Consider the following 22,263-nt stretch of genomic DNA (forward strand, 5'->3'; position numbering starts at 1 on the left):
CCTGCCCGCACTTTCTGCTTCAGGAGCTGTCTGGCAGGCTCGGAGAGGCTCCCCAGGAGGAGAGCATAAACTTCATAAACTACATTTACTTTAATGCAGGTTCCTGGGGCTGCTTTCCTCCGGCTTTTCTTCCCTCCTCTTGTCTGCTCTGTCTCGATCACATTTTATCCCTGCCCCCGTGTGCACCCAGACCTCCCCCCCACCCCCGCCACACACACACTATAGCCAGTGCTCCTGAAAAAGAGGAAGACTGGGCAGGAGGAGGACAGGCGGGCAAGGTGTAAAAGCTCTGTCTGAAGGAGAAAGCCTCGGCCCAGCCCTGGGAAGTCCCCGTGAGATGCCCACACGCTTGTCTCCAGCGGAGGTGAGCACAAAGGGTGCTTTGAGGCAGGCCGGCGGGCACCTCGGGAGGGAGGGATGCTGACGTGCCACTGGGACAGCCAGATGAGGAGCCACCTGGAGGCTGGGCCACGGGCTCCAAGGAAGGGAGGGAGAGAAGGCGAGGCCTCTACGCAGGTTGAGGTCTGTGAGGCCTCCCTTGTCTGGTGCTGTCAAGGTCAGCAGGTTTGGGTTCACCGAAGGGTCAGGATGGTTTGAATTACTGGCTCTGCTGCAACGCGGCTCTGAGGCTCGTGATCGGTCTTCCAGCCCTCCCCCGACCCTCCTGGCCTTCCCACCCCCACGGGGCAGAACGGGGAGGGTCCCGGGGAGCCCTACTGGCCTCCGGGGCCCTGAGGAAGGCAAGTGAGGGAGGGGCCCTCCCCTGGGCTCCACGGCCCCTCTTGTGCAGCCAGCAAGGGTCGGGAGGCTGCTGGGACCCACTCCTCTGGCAGGTGGCAGTCCTGGGTCTCCACAGCCTACCTTCTCCCCAACCCTTTTCCTGAGGGGTCCCCCAGGCCTCTGCCCTTCCCAGCTGCCCGGGGGTCTGCAGAGGAGATGGTGCCCAGAGTGAGCCTTCGAGCAGAAGGGCCTGAGGAACAGCCTCGGGCCCCGGCTCCTCCCTCCATGGCCCTAGCCGGGAGAGACGGGCAGAGCTGAGGCAGCGGATTTCTCCCGGGGTGCCCTTGCCCGTGGGGGAAGGAGGACGATGCCTACCTTCAGGGCTGGAAGGTAGCTGCCAAGCAGAAGACACGGGGTTGAAGACATATTCTGATGAGGTGGGTGTGCACAGACGTGCACAGGCGCGCACAGCTGCGGGGCCGGCGAGGACCCGAGGCCTCTGCTGAGCAAGTTATAATACGGCCCCACTCGCGTCCCGGTGTCCTGTGGTGGAGGCTCACACACAGCCCCTCCACTGCAAGTCCGTGCATTCTCTCCTGGCAAGTGGGGTCGACCCACCCATTCTGACTTTTTGGCACTTTACGAAAAAAATACACTTTTTTGTGCTAAATCTCAACATACTTCCTCAAACAACCAAATATAACTCTTTATCCACAACAGCATGAAGTGGCTGGGAAACGAAGGTGGTTAAATGACTTGGCTGCAGTCTCTGGTATAAACGCAGTGATTTGTGTACAAATTCATGTGCCTACGTCAGCTACACACAGCCATGGCTAAACCCTGGTATCTCTCTACAGAAAAAAGTAAGTCCGAGTGTACACAGGGCCCAAGGTAAAGGTCTTAATAAAACCTTTAAACCTAACTCTGTATAACGACATGGTTGGTGTTCAACAGGCTCGTAGCCAACATTACCCTGAGAGTTTGGCTAAAATATGCGATCCAACTAAGATAGAAAAATTCCCCCTCAGGTATGAATGGTCTAATTTCCCAGGTTACTAGGAAGATATACTCAAAACAATGAATGTGTGTTCAGAAGTGGATTTATGGGGTGTGTGTGTCTTAGTAAATGCTGACCTTCAAACCTTAGTTCGCTCTCGGGCTGGAGTAGACAGTAGCTAGGTTTTGAATATTTGTTGGAAAATAAACATGGGTTGAGCTTTGTTAATGCAGTTAAAGTCGGGTACCTGTCTAGACAGATGATTACCTCCTAACAAAAAATGTAGATTTTGTTTCTGGACTTTCATAGGACCGGCCTCCTTAGAGTCAGAGTCTTTAACCTGTGCTAGGTAGTATGCAGTGTGTGTGAAATCATATAATTCCAGCAATAATCCCCAGAGGTGCTTTCCTTACAGAAACTCAAATTCTGCTTGGCTTCTCTCTGCCAGTACACTGTCTTCGTGCAGTGCCCGGCTGGGGCCTGGCGGAGAGTAAAAGCAAAAAAGGCTCTGCAACGCCCTGCCCACGATGTAAGCTCACTCCAGAGGTCTGAGCGCACAGCACCCCCGGCCCACACTCCTGGATGGGTGTGCTCTAAGAAGGGAGTTGGATGGCTGAGTATGTGGGCGTGTAAGAATTGAGTGGCAAACAGACATAAATGCGCCCAAGTGCTGGGTTTAGGTTAAGGAATCAGTGTAACCTCCTTTTGTTTACTCAACATAGTGCAACCTCTCCTTGCCTTCTGGGCCCTCCTCAGCAACCCCCCCCCCGCCGCCCAAGCTCCTTCAGGCTGCATCTTGTCCCACTAAAATAGTGTGGACTCGGTGAAACTTCCCTAAGCTCTTCCCATGCAGGGAGTGCTCAGATTACCTCTCTGCTTCTGCCAGCACCCCTGGCCTCTGGACCAAAAGGCCACAGAGAACAGGCGCGGTGGGCCCCAGAGAGTCAGGCTCTAGCTCCCGCCTCTGCCTCTAAATGTCCACCCATGCAAACCTGCCCAGGAGCGCTCACCTGCAGACTCCCCCAGCAGCCTCCTCGAGGACCGCAGGCCCGGGCCTCGAGCACCCAAAGTCCCAGGGCCTGGTCGCTGGCCAGCAGCGGCCTCTCCTCTTTCCCAGGGTCCTCCTTGCCCGCCTTTTCTGACACCAGCACTCCTCCCGCTGCCCCTCCAGAAAGAGAGTGGGGAAGAGAGCCCGGTGACCAGGGCATGCCTGGTTTACATTAATGAGATACACCGAGGGTAATCCAGCCATGGAGGCAGCCTACAAAAGGAGGTGATCGCGGGCGGCCAGGAGCAGAGCTGCTCAGGTAATTGGTTTATCTATCTGGAAGCAGGGGGAGCAATCTCAGCACAGACAGACTAGCAGTAAAGTCTCTTCCTTAAGGCTATTTCCTTTGTCTTTTCAATTGCTTGCACATCCATGTGAGAGAGGGAGAGAGTGTTAGAGAGAGAGAGAGAGAGGGAGAAATGTTAATTTGTGAATTAATGGCTTTTCTCAGCGGAATTGTAAATTCAAATGTCACCTCACATGGTGACACCACGGCTGGTCTGCTGAAGAAGCAATGATAAGATCCCCCACCTCCCTCGGTGCCCCTCCCTCCCCAAAGATAGCTGCGGAGTGGAACATGCTACTTTTAATTTGCAATAACAACACAACAGAGGTATGCAGTAATGACTGCCTTCTTCTCCCCTCCTCCTGGCTTCCTTCCCCCCGGTCCGGCTGGCTCCCCACTTCCTCCCTCCCACACCGTTGCTCTCCTGAAACAACACCTCACCTCCCCCTGGCTGCCCCCCACCCCACCCCAACCAGGGCCTGATCACTTGGGGGGCGGGGGGACGGTGTGCCTTTGGAATTGACGATGCTGCAACCCTCTCTTCTCCTTCAATAATCAGGGAATTAATGACCCTGAAGTTAAAGTGAGGCTGATACCGAGGCCCTGCCCAGCATTGGGAAAAAGCCTTCATTGTTTTCAAGCAGGAGGCGGGCAGCAGTGAGGGAGATTCATGGATGGAGATTGAATATGCAATTTTCTTTCACCTTGCCAAGAGCTGCCCCTGGGCTGTGCCTGGCCTAAATTTTTCCTTTTACCATCTCTGCCTTATCCGGCCCTCCCACCTCCCTTCCATTCTTTCCAGAAAATTACCTTCAAAATTGATTTCCACTTTTACAAACAAATATAATGGGAACACAGGAAAAAACTTGGGCCATGATGAATTAGGGCTGTCAGGTGCTTCCAGGTCTCCTTTGCTTTTGTTTTACTACCTGATCTGCTCTTTGTTTTTCCAAGGGCTGGAAAAAGTGTCCCCCCATCCACTGAGGGCCTGACCCTCCAGGCCACCGGGGCTTCAGCCCCCAAACCCAGCAGTGACCCAAGGCGGAAGTGAACCAGGCCCTGAGACTCCGTCCGTTAGCCTCTTGGTTTCCCAATGGAAGCCTGGGCCACCTCCTCCTATTCTGCTGTCTGGCCCTTAGGAACCCACTCTCTTGCAGGCTCTCTAACCGCCACCCCCGGCTCTTTCCCCTGGTCCCCGCACCATGTTCCCTCTGGCCCCCATACCTCTTAAAGTCCAGACCAGATGCAAACCTCCACCTCCTCTAATGTGGGCAGGATCAGTGTATACCTCGACTAGAGCAAATAAGAGACAGACAGACACTGAAAGATCGAGAAAGACAGGCAGGTTGAAGACCAGGGGGCAAACCCTGAGGTTGGGAGACCAGGCTCCTCTGTAAGGGTTCCCAGCCTCAGTTTCCCTTGCCTTGGGCCCCAGGCCACCCCTGCAGGCAGAATCAGGACAGCCCATCCTTTTGCCAACAGAATGCAGGGTGATGCCTACAGGGCCCTGTGGGCAAAACTCCATATGCACACCTGTGCCTCAAGACTATGCAGCCTTAGCACACCCAGGCCTGGCTTAGAGCTCTCCCCGTTCCCTGGCACTGGTGACAGGGACATGGACATGCACCTGCTCACATTCAATCATCTCTTCGAGTACATACACTACTCAGAAAACTGCATGCCTGCCCAATATATGGTGTTCTGTGTCCCCTTTCACCCAAGGATCTCAGAAAGGTAGAGAACACACAATACCCACCATGTAAAAAAGCATATATGTGTCCACAAAATAAACATACATTTCCCAAGGTGAATAAATAAATTTGTTTGTGGGAGCAGAAATACACAGCAATGGATAGAGGGAAGGATGCCTCCATGTTAGAGAAGAAGGGGGTCCCATATTTACCCACATCTAAAATGCCTGTGGAGCTAATAAGAGATGACATGTGACCCAAGTGGATAAACCACAGAGCAGATGTGCAAACAGAGATGGACAGAGGTCCTCCCAGTCACACAGGGGAGGCTCACATCTTTCCCCCACTGCCCTGGTCCCGTCCAGGTCAGTTTATCCCAGCATCAGCTTCCCTAGGCTGCCCTACTTAAAAGGAACCGCACCAAGATGAGAGAGCCTGTACCCAAAAAAGTTTCTTTCTGACACAACTTCATTTCCCCTTGAAACATAACTTGCCAATTATGCCTTTCTCCCCAGACACCCAGGGAGCCATATTCCGAGATGGAGTTGGCTCAACTCCATATCCATGATCTTGTGTCGTCCTCCCCACAATCCCCGCGAAGTAAGTGCTGTCACCATCTCCACTCTACAGAGGAGAAGACTGAGCTGATGAAGGTTAAATGATTTGCCCAAGGCCCTAGGCCTCAAACCCAACTGCTCCTCCCTCCAGACCCCTTCCCCACTGAGCCACACTGCCCATCCCTGCCATGCTCCCGGGACTGCCTGCTGGCGTCCGTCCTGAATCCTTCCTCCGAGTGGGGGTCTTTGCAGCCTTCACTTCCCTGAAGCCCGGGCTTCTAGACAGGGCAGGTGCTGCTCCTTCCCACAGCTTAATCCCCATATTTGCTCCAAGTCAAACCTGAGCAACACACTGGGGGACTTCTGGGGGGAAACTAGCTAAGAAAATAAACCACTTTTTGCAGTTATGGCTTCATCCGAAGCAGAAGGGAGCTATTAAAGGCAGGGACAGGGCTTGGCCATTAGCAGCCATGCAGCCTGCCCTGCCTGCAAATGCACAACTGCACTGGCTTGGCACCACTCAACTGCACAATTCATTGTGCACCTAATTAATGGAAGGCAGAATCACGGCCCCCTGCAATCCCACACATCAAAGGATGATACCAACGCACCTCCCCTCACTCAGATCAAAAGACTCATACCACATGACTTCATTTGGATTTTTGGACAAGTTACGTAATTGCTCTGGGCTTCAGCACCACTGATGGATGGCAATGCTTTAGTCCAAGGCCAAAAGCAACTGGGTGAAGGCAGAGGACTTTGGTCTTTCAACCTAAAAAAACACAAGAGTCCCTATCCTGCAGCCACATAAGCCAGGGCATGCAACATGAGGGGAAGCAGTGTTCCTTCAAAGGATCCTAACATACCCACCCAAAATTGTAGCCAAGAAGAGGGGAAGATTTTAGCAGGGTACTGAATGGGGATCTACCTTCTCAGACTGATGGACAGACTGTCTGTTGGGTGCTCCATGACATAACTTCCTCATCTATCCCTGGTCTGTCTACCTGTCTCATTCTGGGACCTCCTGGACTCTTCGGGGGAGGGAAGGTCGAAGCTTCTTGACTAGAATATTTCTTTAAGGAAAGTCTGGGGATTTTTCCAGTCTTCCAAAGGCCAAGGCATGAGAGAGTGTCTCAAGCAGGCTCACAGTCACTGTCACTTTCCTTTTTCCCCAGAGTCACAGCTGATCGGCCCTTTACTAATGTCCCCACAGATCTGATTGCTGCAGATACTAATAACGCTGTCCATATTCTGAGTGCCAGTGCCAATAATGCTCTGGGTATTATCACTGTGAACACCAATAACTACTGCTGAGATTGTCTCCAATAATGCCAGCACACGCTGCAGTGATTGTCCTCGCTAATGCCCACCACCGTGACATTGTTAGAGCTGAAGAATAGACCGAACTGTACTCACAGGCAGGAGTGGGAGTGGCTTCCTTGAGGACAGAGAGGCTCACAGCTTGCCCCCGGGCTATGACACTTCTAGGGAGATGCCCCAGTGCATCCGGCCAAAATCAAGCCAGCCTGGCAGGGGTACAGGGTCCTCCTGGAGAGAGACCTGCCCCCCCACTCCCTCGAGGTCTAGTCCCTTGACATGTGTCCCCATTCCCATCCCAGCGCCCCTCAGTGCCCCAAGTCAGCTCTCTCTTTTGCCTGCAGTGCGGCCCAGTAGCTGAAGGACACACCTGGGTGTCTCTGCAGCCCATGCCTGAGGCTGCCTCCTGCGACCTGCCAGCTGCTGTGCTACCTTGGCCTGACTGCAGAGTTGGGCTACATCATCTTGACACATAATTATCTCCCCTATTCTTAATCATCTGAGCCGCTCCCTAATGCAAACTGGGCCTGGCTGCTTGGAGGCACCCAGAGTGGGGGAAGGGGGGATGGGCTGTGAAAGGTCTGCCTTTGCTCTCACCTTTCTTTTCCTGTCCTTTCCCACCTGGGTCCGATGGATCAAGTGTATGTGTGGTGGTGGTGGGGGTGTGTGTGTCTGTGTGTGTGTGTGTGTCTCTGTGTGTGTGTGTCTGTGTGTGTGTGTCTGTGTGTGTTTACGGGGGCAGGGTGGTCAGGGAGAACTGACCTCCCTCATAGGCCCTGGCCTCCACCAGGGAAAGGACAGTTCCATCTTGCCTGGGGTTGGTCAGGAGCAGGGGTGAGTCAAGGCAAAAGTAACTACCCCTCCCCCCCAAAAAAGAAGTAGGGTCTCTGACCCTTCCTGCCACCTGGCTAGGCCTGGGGGTAAGCATTTAAACAGTAAGAGTAAACTTAGAGGCTGCCATTATCCCTCACCCAGAACTTAACGGCTTCCTGAGATGTCTCCCCACTGCCGTCTCCACCGCCCTGCTGGAGGAGGGTCTTCCCAAACCCAGTCCTGCTCTTCTCCCTTCCTGCTCACTTTCAGTGTCTTCTTATGTCTGCAGGAAAAAGTCCAAACTCCTTACATGGTCCCATCTTGGCCTGCTCTCCTGTGACCCTACCCTTTCACTCAGCCTTACCTCCATGACTTCCCCTTAGGCCCTTTCATCACAGGCAAAGCACCCCTGTGTTTTTCAGCACAGTGCCTTGTGGTCACAAGGCTCAATCTGTCCCACAGAATTTCAACTACCATTGTCTTTGAACCGTGCCCCTGTGCCCCTCATCTATCCCTCAGGCCCCTCCTCAAAGAGCGGCCCTTCCTGGAGGTTCACTCCCTCCCCTCTCTGAGTTCCCATGGCCTGCAGCCCAGACTTCCATCACAACACAGATATCTAGTATCTGATGGGCCTTTCTGCTCTCTGGGCTCACGTGTTTTACACGCCCCGCTAGACTGTAAGCTCCTTAAGGACAAGAATCATATCTTGTTCTGCTTTGGGATCCTATAGCACCAAGCCTTTCTTGTGACTGATGCCCAGGAAAGGTTGACTGAATTGAATTGACTTGAAACAATGAATGTGATCAATTGCCCTGAAAGGAGAGCGCTCTGTTCTGGGTTAGCTGGGCTCAACCTGTGGTGGCCATAGCCTCACGCCAATGACTCTCCACCCCCAGCCTCCTTTCATGGCCTGTAGGAGCTCAGGAAGCAAAGGACATGCATGGCCCCAACTGCAGACCAATAGGGGAGAGGACAAAGGAGGTCCTGTGGCCTCCCCGGCCCCCTGGTCATCTCACAGGTGCTGCTGGTTAAAGGAGAACTCCTTGGGGTCTGAGGCAGAATCTTCCAGATCACTCAGGGTGCCAGGGAGTCTGGCCAAGGCCTGAGTGTAGGACACCCCCCAGGGGGGACTGAGACGTAGGCCCTTGCACACAGCCGCCCCCCGCCCATCAGGGGCTACCGCCAAAACAACCACAATGAAATTTAGTGAGTGGCAAAGGCCGTGGCAGCCAAATGGGTCTGGATATTCTGGAAGAAGGAGAAATAGAGCCAGACAAGCTGTTTTCCTGTGAAACGAGGCTATTAGGGCTTCTGGAAGGAGGCCAGCCCCAGGTCATCACTGTCTTGCCAGACCCAGGCCTCTCCTGCACGCTGTCCTTTCTGCTGGAGGCCTGAGCGCTCACACTCTCTTTTCCCTCAGCCTGGGCCTAGGGAGTCTCAGCTTTGTCTCTTTTCTCTGTTCCTTATCCTCTAGAGCGGCCCCAATCAAGGGCTTGTCTGTGTTTGGGGCGACCACGTGATTTATTGTCCAAACAGGACATTTTTGAGAGAAAAAGCAGATGCTGACTGGCCAAGATGCAGAGACAAAGGCATAAATTGGGACTGTCTGGACTAATGGGATATATGGTCACCCTCCTATGTTCATATTTAGAGGGTTCTGTCTATTTCATGGGAGATACCCTTAAAATCATATGCCCTCCCTAGACCAGGAAGTTACTGCCTCCCCAGTAGGCACCATAAGATCAGGGTAGGAAGTGGGCTCCAGACACTGGTGTCTCCCTTTGTCTGGGCCTGCCAACCCTGCCCCCTGGCCTCATGCATCAAAAGAGAACTTGATGGTCACCAAGGGACCCTTAATGTCACAACGTTTGAAAAACACCTTCTCCCAAGTTCATCACCACCACTCTCTCCTCTGATTTCCTTTCCCTGCTTCTCCTCCTCTTCATCCTCTCACCCTTTAACTCCCTGTCTAACAGCTAGCTGCACCCAAGGAATTTCGGGGAATGAGGGGAAGGGCCTGAGAGGAGCCTGGGGGTGTCTCCTCCCATAGAGAAGAGCAGAGAGGGCCCATGCCCAGCTTCCTGAGTTGTTTAAATGGGGGAAGGGTCCACATGTTATGGAGAAAGGACACCAGGGTCAGCTGTGCACCTACTGATGGGTTGAGATCAGAGGAGGACAAGTCAATTTGGCTTTTCATCCCCAGGTCAGAGACCAGCTGTCCCCCAACCTCCAAAACCTTCCCATGGTTCATGCTTTCCCTCCTGGCATCCCAAAGGGATGTTCAGGGTGAATCCCAGTGGAAGGTGAGGCAGTCGGGGCTGCTGAGCAGATGGTGAAGCTGATGGCCCCACCAGCAGCCTGCCTCCCTCTCTCCAGGAGCCAGCAGGGTAGTGGGGGGACCTGGGCTTTGCTACTAAAGCTGATCTCACAGCAGAGCAGCTGTGAGGCCGGGTGGAAACCGGAGCTCTGAGTCCAAGGACAAAGCATGCACAAGGGAAGCCAAGCCTCTTCCCTCCTCCCTACCTTCATCACGTTTCCTCTTCTCGCCATTGGAGCGAGGGATCCCCAGGATCCCATTGATGGAGTAGGATCCCACTGGATCATTGGAGGCGCTGGAAACAGGAGGGGAGGCCGTACTGGGAACTGGACGAGAGTAAGGAGGAAATGCCATCAGGATAGCGGCTGTGATCGCAGGCCAAAGCCCCAAGGCTGGGGCAGAGAGAAGCAGAGGAAATGAGGAGGGATGGGGAGCCCATAGTCCCCTCCTTCCTCTGAGGTTCAAGGGGGAACGCATTGCTACATACAATTCAGGCTATTCACTGCTGTCCACCCTGGGCTGAGTGGAGACCAGTCAACCCCAGGCCTTCTCTGCAGACCTAGAGATTTCACTCACTGTAGATTGAGCCCATTCCCTGAGGATGGATGGAAACAGCAAAGCTGACTCAACCTAGAAAGCAACTCAGCGGTCCTGAAGAGAGCACAGCTCCTAGGATGCCTCCTTGCACAGCTCATCCCATCAGATCCCTGGGGCCGGCCCCTGCCAAATCCTTCTAAACAAACCCCAGCCCATTGTTCCTAAAAGTCTCCTGGGAGGAGTCTTTCTCAGTCCTGATTTAGCTTGTGGTTTTCTAAGATCTATCTCTGAGTCTCTTAGAGACACAAGAATGGTCCTGATAATCCCTGGGAGTGTGAAGCTCCTCTCCCCCAGCTGCTTCTGGTCTTGAAATCACTTGAGAAGTTCCTAATTTCCCCCTCAGGGCACAGAGTAGTGAACACACTCACTCCTCAGGTGATCAACTCAGGTACAGCCCGGCCTGACCCTCCCCCCCAGCACACGCTGTAACACCGGCCTAGTAAACAGCACTCCTGCCAACTCCAGGAGGGCCGGGACCAGCCCTTTCTACTTCCTGATGCTCAAGAGAGAGGGGGCAGCTGCCAAGAGGGGCAGCAGGAGAAGTTTAACCACATCCCAGCCCCTAGAGCCCCAGACGGCATCTATGGCTTCAGCAGCACCAAGCGCCCTTGGGCCAAAGGGAAGACAGTGCGTGTTGGGGTAGGGGGGGGAGCTGTCAGCAGGTGTTCTGGTGGGCCTGGGTCATGTCTCTGTGAGGCTGTGGGCAAGGCTCAATAAACCAGGAGGCTGGAGAGGGGCAGACAGTTACCGAGCGGATGTGAGAGAGATGAAGAGATCAAGAGAGACGGGTCAAGAGGAGAGAAGCCATGAGGAGGGAGGGAGGGAGGGAGGCAGAGGAGCAGGTCCAGGGACACAGAGACAGAGGAGAGGAGAGGAGACGAAGGGAAAGGCAGAGAGGAAGGAAGAGGAGAGAAGAAGGCAGAAGAGGGGAGAAGAGAGGCGAGAATCTTAAAACTTAAAAAAAATAAAAATGGAGTAAGCAAGTAGATATGAAAGAGAGAAGGACAGAGAACACAAGATGGAGAAGGAGGATGGGAAGGAGAAGGAAAGTTAGAGGGAGTAGAAGGAGAGAGACAGACACAAAGACTGATAAAGGCAAGGCTGCTGTGAGGAGATGCACACAAGAGGCAGAGAGCGGTCCTCATGAGCTAGTCTCTCAGGCAGATCCCGAGCCTCTAGGAGCCCAGGGAGAGAGCACTGGCCTTGGGCCTCAGACAGGTGGGCACTTCCCAAGGGTGGAGCTGTGTTTCCCAGCTCTCAGGGGGCCCAGCTTCCACCCTTCCCTGAGCCCTCTTACCAATGGTGTGGCCAGGGGCAGTCACTCCAGTCCCGGCTCCATCTGGCGTTGGGTGGAACGGCTGCTGAACTTTGGTCCGGATGATCCTGCAACAGCATCACAAGAACATCACACATCGTATGCCCTCTCCTGCCCTGGTCACCTCTAGCTCAGCCCTGCAGAGGCGTTCCCTGAGCTCCTAAGCTCCCTCCTCACCCCCCTGCTCCCTGCATCCCTGCCCTCTCTGACTGCTGCAAGGCACGGGCTTGCCCTCCTGTGGGTTCTGCGGATCCAGCCTAGCACAGCCCTGGGCCGAGGCAGTCTGCATGCTGTCTGCTGTGTGCTTCTTCCGAACTGCAGCTTGCTGTTTGGGAGCAGGGGCGAGTGGAGCACAGCATCCTTCCCCTTTCTGGGAGCGGGGGCTGCCCTGGTGACTTGCTGTCCACCTTCCCCACCTCAACCACACACGTCTCCTCCTGAGAGGCATCTGGAGATCATTTTGGAGCTGGCTTTCCTATTGGGACTGTATCACAGTCCTCCAGAGTCGAGGGAGGGGGTGAGATTTCCCTATTTCCTGAGCTAAAGAGAAGCAGCCAGGATGAGGGCTGGGTCACAGGTAACCGTTTCATCTCCAGGATTCCAACACAGCACGTGGTCCCTCTGCCAGGTGTCAGGCCCTGAGCAACTCCTTGAGCCCACTTAGTGCTCTCGAACCCATCAAAGCCCTGTCCCTGCCCAGCTCGCTGCTCCGCTGGCCTCCTTCTCAGAGGACTTACTTGAATCACAGCTTCTTTACCAGACTAGGTGAAAAGCCTAGTGCCTTCCCTATGTGCTCCGGGAGGGGGGGTGGGGGTGGGGAGGATCCAGATAAAACCTCCCAGAGCTGGGGATTGTTAGTGATCCAAGGACCCAGGGCCCAGCGATGCAAAAGACCAACCCTGGCACCAGGACCGAGGAACACTTCCCTCTACCCAGTGGTCAATCAGGTGTCCATGGAAGCCACTTTTCTGAAGGCACTGCTCCTCCCTGCAGAGAGGTGTGTGAGCCAAGTTCATCTCAACTGGCCAGCTGTGCGTGGACTGAAACACTCGCAGGCAACCGAGATAAGGCCCCTGCCTCCCAAGGCCGGGAATGAAGTTGGGTAGGGAGGACACACAGCCTGAGAAAGCTAAATAACCCCGAGGGGGCCAGGCAGTAAGTGCCAGCAGGACGTGGGGGAGGAGTCGTTCCTCCTGCAGGTGGAGGAAATGGGACAGAAGTCACTGAGGAGGTGGAACTTGATGTAGATCCTCAAAGCAGAGTAAGGCTGAATACATACACACACACACACACACACACACACACACACACACACACACACACACACACACGTATAGGAGCCAAAGGCACAGAGGATAGTGGAAAAGTCACCCGGCTGCATGGCCCCGAGTCTGCCATGAAGCAGCCACATAGCCTTGGTCTTATCGTTCTCCTTTTCTGGGCCTCAGTTTCTTCAGCTCTAAAGTAAAGAGGCTAGACTACAGGATCTCTGAGGTCTCTTTCCCCAGTGAAAAATAATATGATTCTAAGATGAACAAGGAAGTGGAGAGGAAGGCTTATAAGCAAATGCTGGAGGAGGGTAGAAGCAGAGCACGGGAGCCAAGTGGGCACGCTGGGTCAGGGGCCAATGCCTAGGCCAGGAATGGTGGAGGGATGTAAGGGGGTAAGAGGAAATAAGGCTGGAAACGTGGAAGTAATGATGATACTAGTGATTTTCCACTTATCGAGCATCTATTATGTGCCAATATTATATGCAATCTATATTACTGAGTATATATTACTGTTAATTCTCACAACAACCTCCAAAGCAATACTATTATCCTTGTTTGCATTGCAGACTGAAAACCAAAGCTGACAGAGGTTAAGGAGCTTACTCAAGATCACACTGCCAGCTAAGGCAGAGCTGGAGTTCAGTCTCTAAAATGTGTGCTTTTTGTTACTTTGTCAGACTTCCCGCAGTTTATAGGAACCAGATTTACAGAGTCTCAAGCCATGAGTGACTTCTAAACTAAAGGAGACATGTACAAACCGATACAGGTAAAGCAATAGACAGGTAAGGCATGAGGCAGTAAGTAGCTGGTCTCAGAAAAGAGAAGGAAAAAAAAAAAAAAAGGGAATTCCCTGGCAGTCTAGTGGTTAGGACTCTGCACTTTCACTGCTGAGGACCCAGGTTTGATCCCTGCTCAGGGAGCTAAGTTTCCACAAGCCTCGCGTTGCAGCCGAAAGAGGAGAGAGAGAGAGAAGGAAGAATTTGCAAGATGGATTTGGCAACTAATTGGAAGCAACCATGGCTCTAAAACCTCAATTCTGTGTCACTGGAAGGCCGGTGGCTTGTCCCACTGTCAGGAAGAGGGATGCAGGGAAGTGACTGGTTGGTCCTGGATGTGAGCATTTGAGGAGGTAGGTGAGTGTCCAGGTAGATGGCCGTGCACCAGCCGGCACAGCAGGTATGGACCTAGGAGATTGTCAAGGAAGGGAATGTTGGTTGGGATGAGAGGCCTAAAGAGCAGACCCTGGAGGACATCTACTATCAGAGGGTGAGGAAAAGAACCTGACCTTGCACAGGCGTCAGAGTTGGTCATACAGGAAATGGCAGAACCAGGATCAGGCAGTGTTAGGTAAGTCAACAGAGAAGAACATTTCCAGAAGAACATAACTGACAGCATCCATGGTGACACAGAGATTGCAGGGCATTGGGAATAAGAAGAGACACAGATTTGGGAATTCTGGTGACCAGCAGTGACCTTGGGAGAGCGGCCTCAACAAAGCAACTGAGGCAGGAGCCAGAAAGAAAGAGGTTAGGGAGTGGACAGCAGGAGAGGGGCAGTGAAAGTGGACTATGGCTTCAGAAGTTTGTAGAAAAGGAGAGAAATGTGTGGAAGTTGAGGATGGAACTGGCAGCCGAGTGGAGGGAAGGCCGTTTAGGGGAGGAAGGACCTGGACGAGTCTGTAGGCCTAGGAGAAGGAACTGGTGAAGAGGGAGAGGCTGAAGCTGCCTCGAGATTGTGGATGATTGCCAGCTGAGGAGAGAGCGGGATGGTGGACACGGGGAGGAGGTAGTGAGAGAAGGCACGTGCTGAGGTGGCCCACAGCTTCTGGGTTTGGAGCCGGATCACAATGGGAAAGACAGTCACTAAGGGCAGTGTAGACTGTCTACACGAAAAGTCTAGAAGGAGGCTGAGAAGCTCAGAGCAGCTGTTCCTAAGTCGTTGCAGCAAAAAGCTTCTGGGATCTCAGTGGGCCTGTGGGTGGCGCTGACTTGACGGTTGATGGGCTCTGGACCGGGGGAACCTCAAGACTGAGGCTGGGTGAGACAGACAACTGGATGGCCTTGTGGAGCTGCTGTCTTTGTTACCCAGAGCCTCTGACCCCTGAGGCACTGGTGCAGTTTTAGCTGAGGCAGCAAATGATGGAAAATCACTACTCCCTGACAGCAGCTTTGGTGGTACATGGGAGAGAAGCCGGGCAGGGTGCCTGCTGTGAGTTACTAATGCTCTTGGTGTCCATCCATGCCCCCCAGGAGGTGGACACTCACCAGTCCCCAAAGCCCATCTCACGGAATTTAAGAACCAGGATTGTGGAAACCTATGGTCATCCATTACCCTCTTGCATCCCATACACAAACCCAGTGATTCATGGGAATATCACTAAGGGTTAAAAGGATAAAGTAAAGAGGTTGCTTTGCGTGAATGCCTGATCCTTTTTCCCCCCGTTCCTCCTCCTCTTCCTCTAATTCTTTTTCATTCTTGGCCCCACAAGACAGGCAGACACATCTGCAGCCATCGTGGCCCCAGGCAAATTTGGCCTGGAAAGTCAAGTTCCTGCACATGCATCCTTGGAGGGTACAGTCAGGAGCCATGGGCACATTTACTGGGGGTTGGGAGATGCCACTTCCTGTTTCCACAGAAAGACCACCATGCCAGGATGCCTGCTCCCCACGTCTCCTTCCAGCATGCTTTCCTTGACAGAGATGCTCTTTCTCCCCTACCTTTCCAGGGAATCTACTGGGCTTTGCCTTGGTTCAGCACAAGGACTGCAGGCACTTAGCATCTCACACTCACAAGCGTGTGAGCAGAGCAAATGGAAGAAGGGGAGGGGCTTTGGGCTCAGTCTGCCTGAGTGTGAGTCCCAGCTCTGTTACTTATTGCCTGTGGAATCCCTGGCAGTTTCTTATTCCCTCATCTGTAAAATAAGATAATAATACTGTCTACTTCGTAGGACTGTTGTGAGGATTAAATAGGATAATTCATGTAAAATGATTAGTATGATGCTTGGCTCAATAAATGCTAGCTATAATAATAACTACTAGTATTATGATTCCTACGGGTGACCCCCAGGCCTGGCCGCTTTCTGGGGAGGGGCTGAGCCAGGTGCAGGCAAGGAGGCCTCTCAGGCCAGTATGCCCAGCCTGGTCAATGCAGCTGCTTCAGGGACCCTGGAAAGAGCACTGAGAAGACAGGAAACAGCAACAGCAGGTGTCATGGCCTGACCCCAAAGAGATGCATCCGAGACTCTCGGAAGACAGACTGGGGACCCCTGCCTGGGGGCACTGGGAAGGATCCACGGACAGTATGAGCAGCAGCTCTCTCAGGACCTGAGAGATGCCAGGGGGCTGTGGCAGAGCTTCAGAGGAAAGGATGACAAGGCAGGTGAAGTCACTCCCTCTTTGGTTAAATTCCCAGGAGGTCTCCACCCCCCACTGTGCTGGAGATCAAAACAGTCTCATAGGCTCTGTGAGTTAGCATGAAAGCATGTAATGAGTCTCCTATTAACAGTTTGTTAAACTCATGAAGAAACAGAGACACTCATTCTAAGAAAGCGCTGGGGAGAGTCTTTACTCCTCGTCTGGTTTTTCTCCCTCTCCCTCCTCCTCCTCCTCTCATCCTCTCTCTCCTTCCTGTCCGTCTCTGCCTCTTTCTCTGTCTCTCTTCCCTTTGTCTGTCTGTCTGTCTCTTTGCACCCTTACGTCCCACTGTAGCTGTGTGAGCTTATTGATTCCTGGGAGCTGGGGGAAAGTGGGAGGCAGGGCTGGGGTGCAGGCTCGGGATGGAAATAGAAGGCTATAAATTATTTGTGACAGGAAAGCAATAGTGGCAGAGTGCTGAGCACAAGTCCTGTGTCACTATTAGATTCCTTTTAGCCTGATGACACTGTAAAAAAGGTTAAGTGTCTGCTGGAATCGTACACCTGGGGGGCCGGGGCAGCCTGGGAGCAGAACAAGCCACTGAGAGCAGGTATATCAATTCTCCAGGCCAATAATATTCCTCTCATTGATCGCCACGCAAAGTTCAAAAATCTCATTACAGCCAGGCAGACCGGGAACTTTTTACAAATCAATAGAATGATATAATGTATGTATACTTAGTACAAATGTATCTATTCATCTATCCATCCATCCACAGTCCGCCTCAGGGTTTCCAAGTTAAGCTACCCATCATATTATGTTATGCTATGTATGATATTATATTGCATGATATTATATGATAATAAATGGTGTGCAAAAACTTCCCCTGAGGTGCAGACAAGAAGAGGTCCTATTAGCATTGAGGTGACCTCAGACAGCTCACCTTGGAGGGATTCAGGTGGCAGCATTTCCAGGGCTAGGCTGGTCAGGATTTCTAGGAGCTATGCTTCCTTAGCGGAAGCTCCAGTAATAAAAAAAAAAAAATCTATTGTCTACTGAGTATTTCCTATGAGCTAGGCAATATTCTAAGTGCTTCAAACAAATAGTTCATTTAATCCTCACAAAGACACATTTTGCAGATAAAACATATTATCAATTGCCTAAAGTCACCCATTTAAGAAATGGAAATCTGGGGTTTGAATTCAGGCAGACGAATCCCAGGGCCCTACCCTTAACCACGAAACTGTACTGCCTCCAGGAGAGAGATATCCAAAAGCCCAGAATCCAAATTCCAGGATTCTATGGCTCTATTCTCTTGCTCTACTGTGTTCTGAGAAACAAAGGATAAGGGGCTCCCTGAGCTTCAGCATTCCCCTCTATAAAATGGGAGTATACCTACCACCTGCTGGAACCAGCTGCTGACAGAGTGATAGACACATGTCCCCATGAAATCCTGTCCAGCTGCCTAGAACAGACTGTCTTATCTGCTTTGAAATTACTTCCTAGCAAACCACAGGCTAGCCCCAGGCCCCGTCATATCATTGATTTGCTCAAAGAGTCTCTGGGGCAAGAAGTCAAGTATTAACATACATGTGTTGTATACATGTATAAATCAGTTTAAATTGCCTACTTCTAGAGGTTTTTTTGCAGAAAATACTTAATCTCTGGAATGGGGAACGTCTTTCCTGATTGAGTAAATCAAAGGAACTCCAAGGCAGTGAATGTTTCAGACTAGCTGGCCCCACTGCCCATTAGGGAAGAGGATGGTGGGAGGGGCCTCTGCCAGTGACTTTGGGCTGCCTGAGTATTATAGGCTGGATCATTCAAGAGGACAAAGTGATATTTGCTTCAGCAAAGCATATTTTACACAATGCATGCAGGTAATTCCTTTAACTCAGGCCTTTGGGAGCTGCCTACATCAGGCATGTGTCCCTGGCTCTGCCCTGAGGCAAATCAGAGCTCCAAAAACAGCTGGAGACTTTTCATGGTAGAACCTCAAGTAAGATCTCATAGATTATTCAGGAAAATTTTGCCTCTCCCCAAAATGGTTCCTACCTCTCCCTATTCCTGAGAACTCTAAGGAACTGAAATCTCCCCTCTGCACATCCCAGGAACTGAAGAACTGGAAATTTATCACCTTCTCCCCCACAGGAACCAACAGGAAGCAGCAGCCACCCAGCCCTCCCCGCTGGCAGCCGGGAAGTGCTTCACGTGAACTCTGTTTTCCTAGGCTCTATGTTTTGTGCAGAGTTTCGAGCTGTTTGCCCACGCCTACTCGCATGCCCCACGGGTTTCAGTTTGGACGACTGACCATATGGCAGGCAGGGCTCTGTGTGTGAGAATGGCCACTGATGAGGGGAAGCTACGGGCAGGACCTTCCATTCTGGCTGTAGCAGGATATAAGCGGAATACACAGATTCCGAGGTTACCAGGGTTCCCCCAAAATGTGTCAAGAGTTTCTGCCTCTTTTATTGCTTCTCAGAGGTCATAACTGAGCTCTAAGAGATGACAGTCCTATCTAAACGCTTACAGAAAGGTGTCCTGAAACTACTGTCCTAGAGCCACTTGTATTAGAATCCCCTGGGGTGCACGCTAACATACAAGGCCCTGCAGCCCCCTTTAGACCTTCTATATTAGAATTTCTAATGGTGGTAGGGCCCAGGAATCTGTATTTAAGCAAATTCTGCAGATTACTCTTAAACTCCCTGATATTTGAGAAAATTAGTTTAAGCCAGTGGGAAAGAAAACTATCCTTGAAAGAGTTGGGAGAACGTCTTAGTGAGTTAAAGAAGGTTCCTTACTCAAATTCTATCAATCCACATTTCCTTCATCTGCTAATCCTGACTCCATTCGGACACAGTAACCAAAATCCAAGAGGCTGTCTGTGCCTCTGTGGAAACTAAACTATAAGCCACAAATAAAAATAATTTCAAAACAGTTTTTGGTACCTTCCAGGCTGATAGATTCCCAGTGGATTGCTTAGATACCAGGCATACTTTCTGTATCAATTTGGCCTTCTAAGACGGGCACTGAGGATGATAATCCTTCTACCATGTGTCCCCGGGAGCCCAGGCCAGATACAATTTACCAGGCTAGATGGGCCATGGGGCTGGCCCAAGGGGGCAATAGTGATGGTTTATATGATGAATGGTAAGCATATGGATTGATTTAACTTCAAGATATGCATAGGTTTAAAAATTAAGGGGCAATGTGTTTAACTAACCATTTGGAAACCAGTCTGCGGTGCATGCCAAGCCCGGAGCGTGACCGGACTAGCTCTTCTCGCCACCGGCCCTGCCCTCATCTGTCAGGGCTTCTGGGCTAGAGCTGGGGTCTACCAGCTGTCCACCCCATGGTCCAGAGGCTAGAAGACTGCCTAGTATGATGGTGAAAGGGGTGCTGCCACAGACTCATTGCTGGGACATGTCTTCCCTGTCCATTCTCCCCTTCCCTCCACAGGCACAGCTCCCTCTGCAAGCAGAAGGGAGACTGGAGGGAAGGCGTCCTCAGCAGCAGCTGAGCTGGGGCCTCCCTGCCTCTGGCCCCTCCCACCTTCCACCTCCCCACTCCAGTATTCAAAAACAATCCATTGGTCTCTCTGTGTCTGCTCCTGAAAGAATGTGATGTGGCTAAAGCCTACAATTGCTTCCTATTACTTACAGGATAAATTCAAAATTCCTCAGCCTGGCCTTCAGAATCTTTCCCAATCTGGCTCCACCTTGTTTTTCCAATCTATTTCTCTCTATTCCCCTCTTCCACTTAAGGTCCAGCACAGAGCTGAAACCTGTTTTCTTGCTTACTTAATTCACAGTGAGTCCTCCCCTGGACTCCGAGCTCTGCAAGGGTACATGCCACACCTATTTTTCTCACCATTATATTTCCCGCACCTAGCAACGGTGCCTGGCATAATATGAGTACTTAAACACTATTTGTGAATAGTAGATGAATGTCATTACTATTAATGATAAATATAACACAATATTAAGGGACATAGTAAACTGATATATGTTTACTGTATGCCAAGGCACTCTGCTAAGTACTTTACATGGATTATTTATTTTTCACAACTTCTTATGAAAACTATTATCCCTGTTCTACAGAAGTGGAAGCTGAGACTCAGAGAAGCTGAGTAACTTGCCCAAGGTCACACAGCCGTTAAGTATCAAAGCCAGGAGTTAAACCCGGGCGCCTAACTCCAGAACCCATGTTGCTAACCACTAGGCAGAATAAGTCAGTCGTATCAAGAACAGATGGTAGAATCTATGAGAAACTGGGTCTGAATAGAAGAGCTGCATATAAAAATAGTCAAAGTAATAACTATCATTTCTTTCACATTCATTCTATGACAGGCATTATAACAAATGCATTTTCTCATCCAAATCCTAACTACAACTCTGTCAGATAGGGGTGTTTTCTATTTTACTAAGCAGACAACAGAGAGGCTAAGCACCTTGCCCAAGGTCATGTGCTTAATAGCACTGGAGCTAGACTTTGGGTCTGTGATTCCAGTGTCTGTAGGCTGAACCATGTTACCTCTTCTGGAAATTTCTATGTTAATATTTTTTTGTGTTTATTAACTATTTGGGCATAAACAAATTTTTTCCTTCAGTCTTTTCACATCCACGATCTGGACAACTGTGCAAATGTATATGTAGACAATGAACAGGGACTGCATGTAGCTGTGATTCTAAACATGCCGACCCTGTCCTGTGCACGTGCCTAGTTGTATTTGGTAAGCACCATGGCTGTGTTAACCTCAATTTTAAGTTAAGTGGCTGTGGTTTCACTGTATTCTATACACATCTGTAGGTTTGGGGCATAGATTTTTCTAAATTCTATCGATCTATCTATCATCTATCTATCTATCTATCTATCTATCTATCTATCTATCTATCATCTATCAATCTATCCTTCCAAATTGTGTACACGATCACATAGCAATACTGAATACAGATATGTTTCTTGGTTTCTAGAAAGTATTTCTATTAGTGTATCTTTATATTCATGTCTGCTCTTATGCATTGATTCAAGATTTATAATACTGGATATATTTATCAAAACTCCCCTCATGAATTTCTGCCCAGTTAGGCCTTTCTGTCAAATCTGTAAGCCACAGTCCTATATGACTCCACACTCATCACTGTTCCCTTCCCAAGGTGTTTCAGATGCTAACATGACAACTGCATTTTTATATTGGTCCGGGCACCGATATTGATGTGCGTAAGTGTGCATTTGTATACCTGTGTATCTTTCTGTCTATGGCCAGGATAGGGTGGGGGTGGGGGAACGTGGAAATGAGAGAATTATTAAATGCCAAGTAGATGTGCAATAAATTCCATTGATTTTATAAACTCCAACTTGTCTTCAGTCTCCTTCCATTCTTTATCCTGGGGGCATTGCAACAAAAACCTATTTTAAATACCTTTACTCCCCCCTCCCCGTCCCTAAAAAAGTGTCAATATTTTATTTGGATTTTTAACTTCGCTCCATAACAGTTGTTTGACCTCCTGACTCGCGCGAGTCACATAAATTCTGGGACTTTATTCAGGAGCCATGTTCCTGCTATTGAATAAGCAATTTGGGAGGGTGAATTAATGACTTGTGCTGTTGCTGGAAAGTCCCTGAAGAAATATTAAAATTGCTTGCAGACTGAATCGATACTCAGTGAACACCCAGCAAGAGGGCTTCGGCTCTGGAATGGCCATGGAAGGCAGGGCTTGGTGGAGGAAGGGGAATTCCTGCACCCAGCTTGGGGAGCCCCCTCCCAGGCCACCCCCACCTTGCCCTCCATCCCTGGAGCTCTGTCATTTTCAGAAACGGCGAAGTCTTATTAAACCCCAACCAGGATAGGGCTGATTTGTCCTGTCTCGGGAAACAGGCTCAGGGGACAGTTTACTCTCTTACTAGCAATGAGAGCCCAGAGGCTTTATTGGAGGTGATGGTCTGGACACATCCACCTGCTTGGAGAAATGGGATGGTCC

At 51.0% G+C, this 22,263-nt stretch overlaps 1 protein-coding gene across 5 annotated transcripts in view; it reads right to left on the bottom strand.

Moving 5' to 3' along the window:
• Positions 1-22,263, bottom strand: part of PAX2 (paired box 2) — a 76,308-nt gene that overhangs the window by 33,980 nt on the left and 20,065 nt on the right. For 3 of the 5 annotated variants that reach the window (XM_057735572.1, XM_057735573.1, XM_057735574.1), the window contains 2 exons: positions 11,641-11,726; positions 9,953-10,072 (listed from right to left, as the gene is read on the bottom strand). In XM_057735572.1, the coding sequence (XP_057591555.1) occupies positions 9,953-10,072; positions 11,641-11,726 (206 nt within the window). Of the gene's footprint in view, positions 1-4,275; positions 4,345-9,952; positions 10,073-11,640; positions 11,727-22,263 lie in introns of all 5 variants that reach the window. The other 2 variants (XM_057735570.1, XM_057735571.1) reach the window with 1 other exon arrangement.

This window comes from Hippopotamus amphibius, chromosome 5 (genome assembly GCF_030028045.1).
Source record: "Hippopotamus amphibius kiboko isolate mHipAmp2 chromosome 5, mHipAmp2.hap2, whole genome shotgun sequence".
NCBI classification, from domain to species: domain Eukaryota; kingdom Metazoa; phylum Chordata; class Mammalia; order Artiodactyla; family Hippopotamidae; genus Hippopotamus; species Hippopotamus amphibius.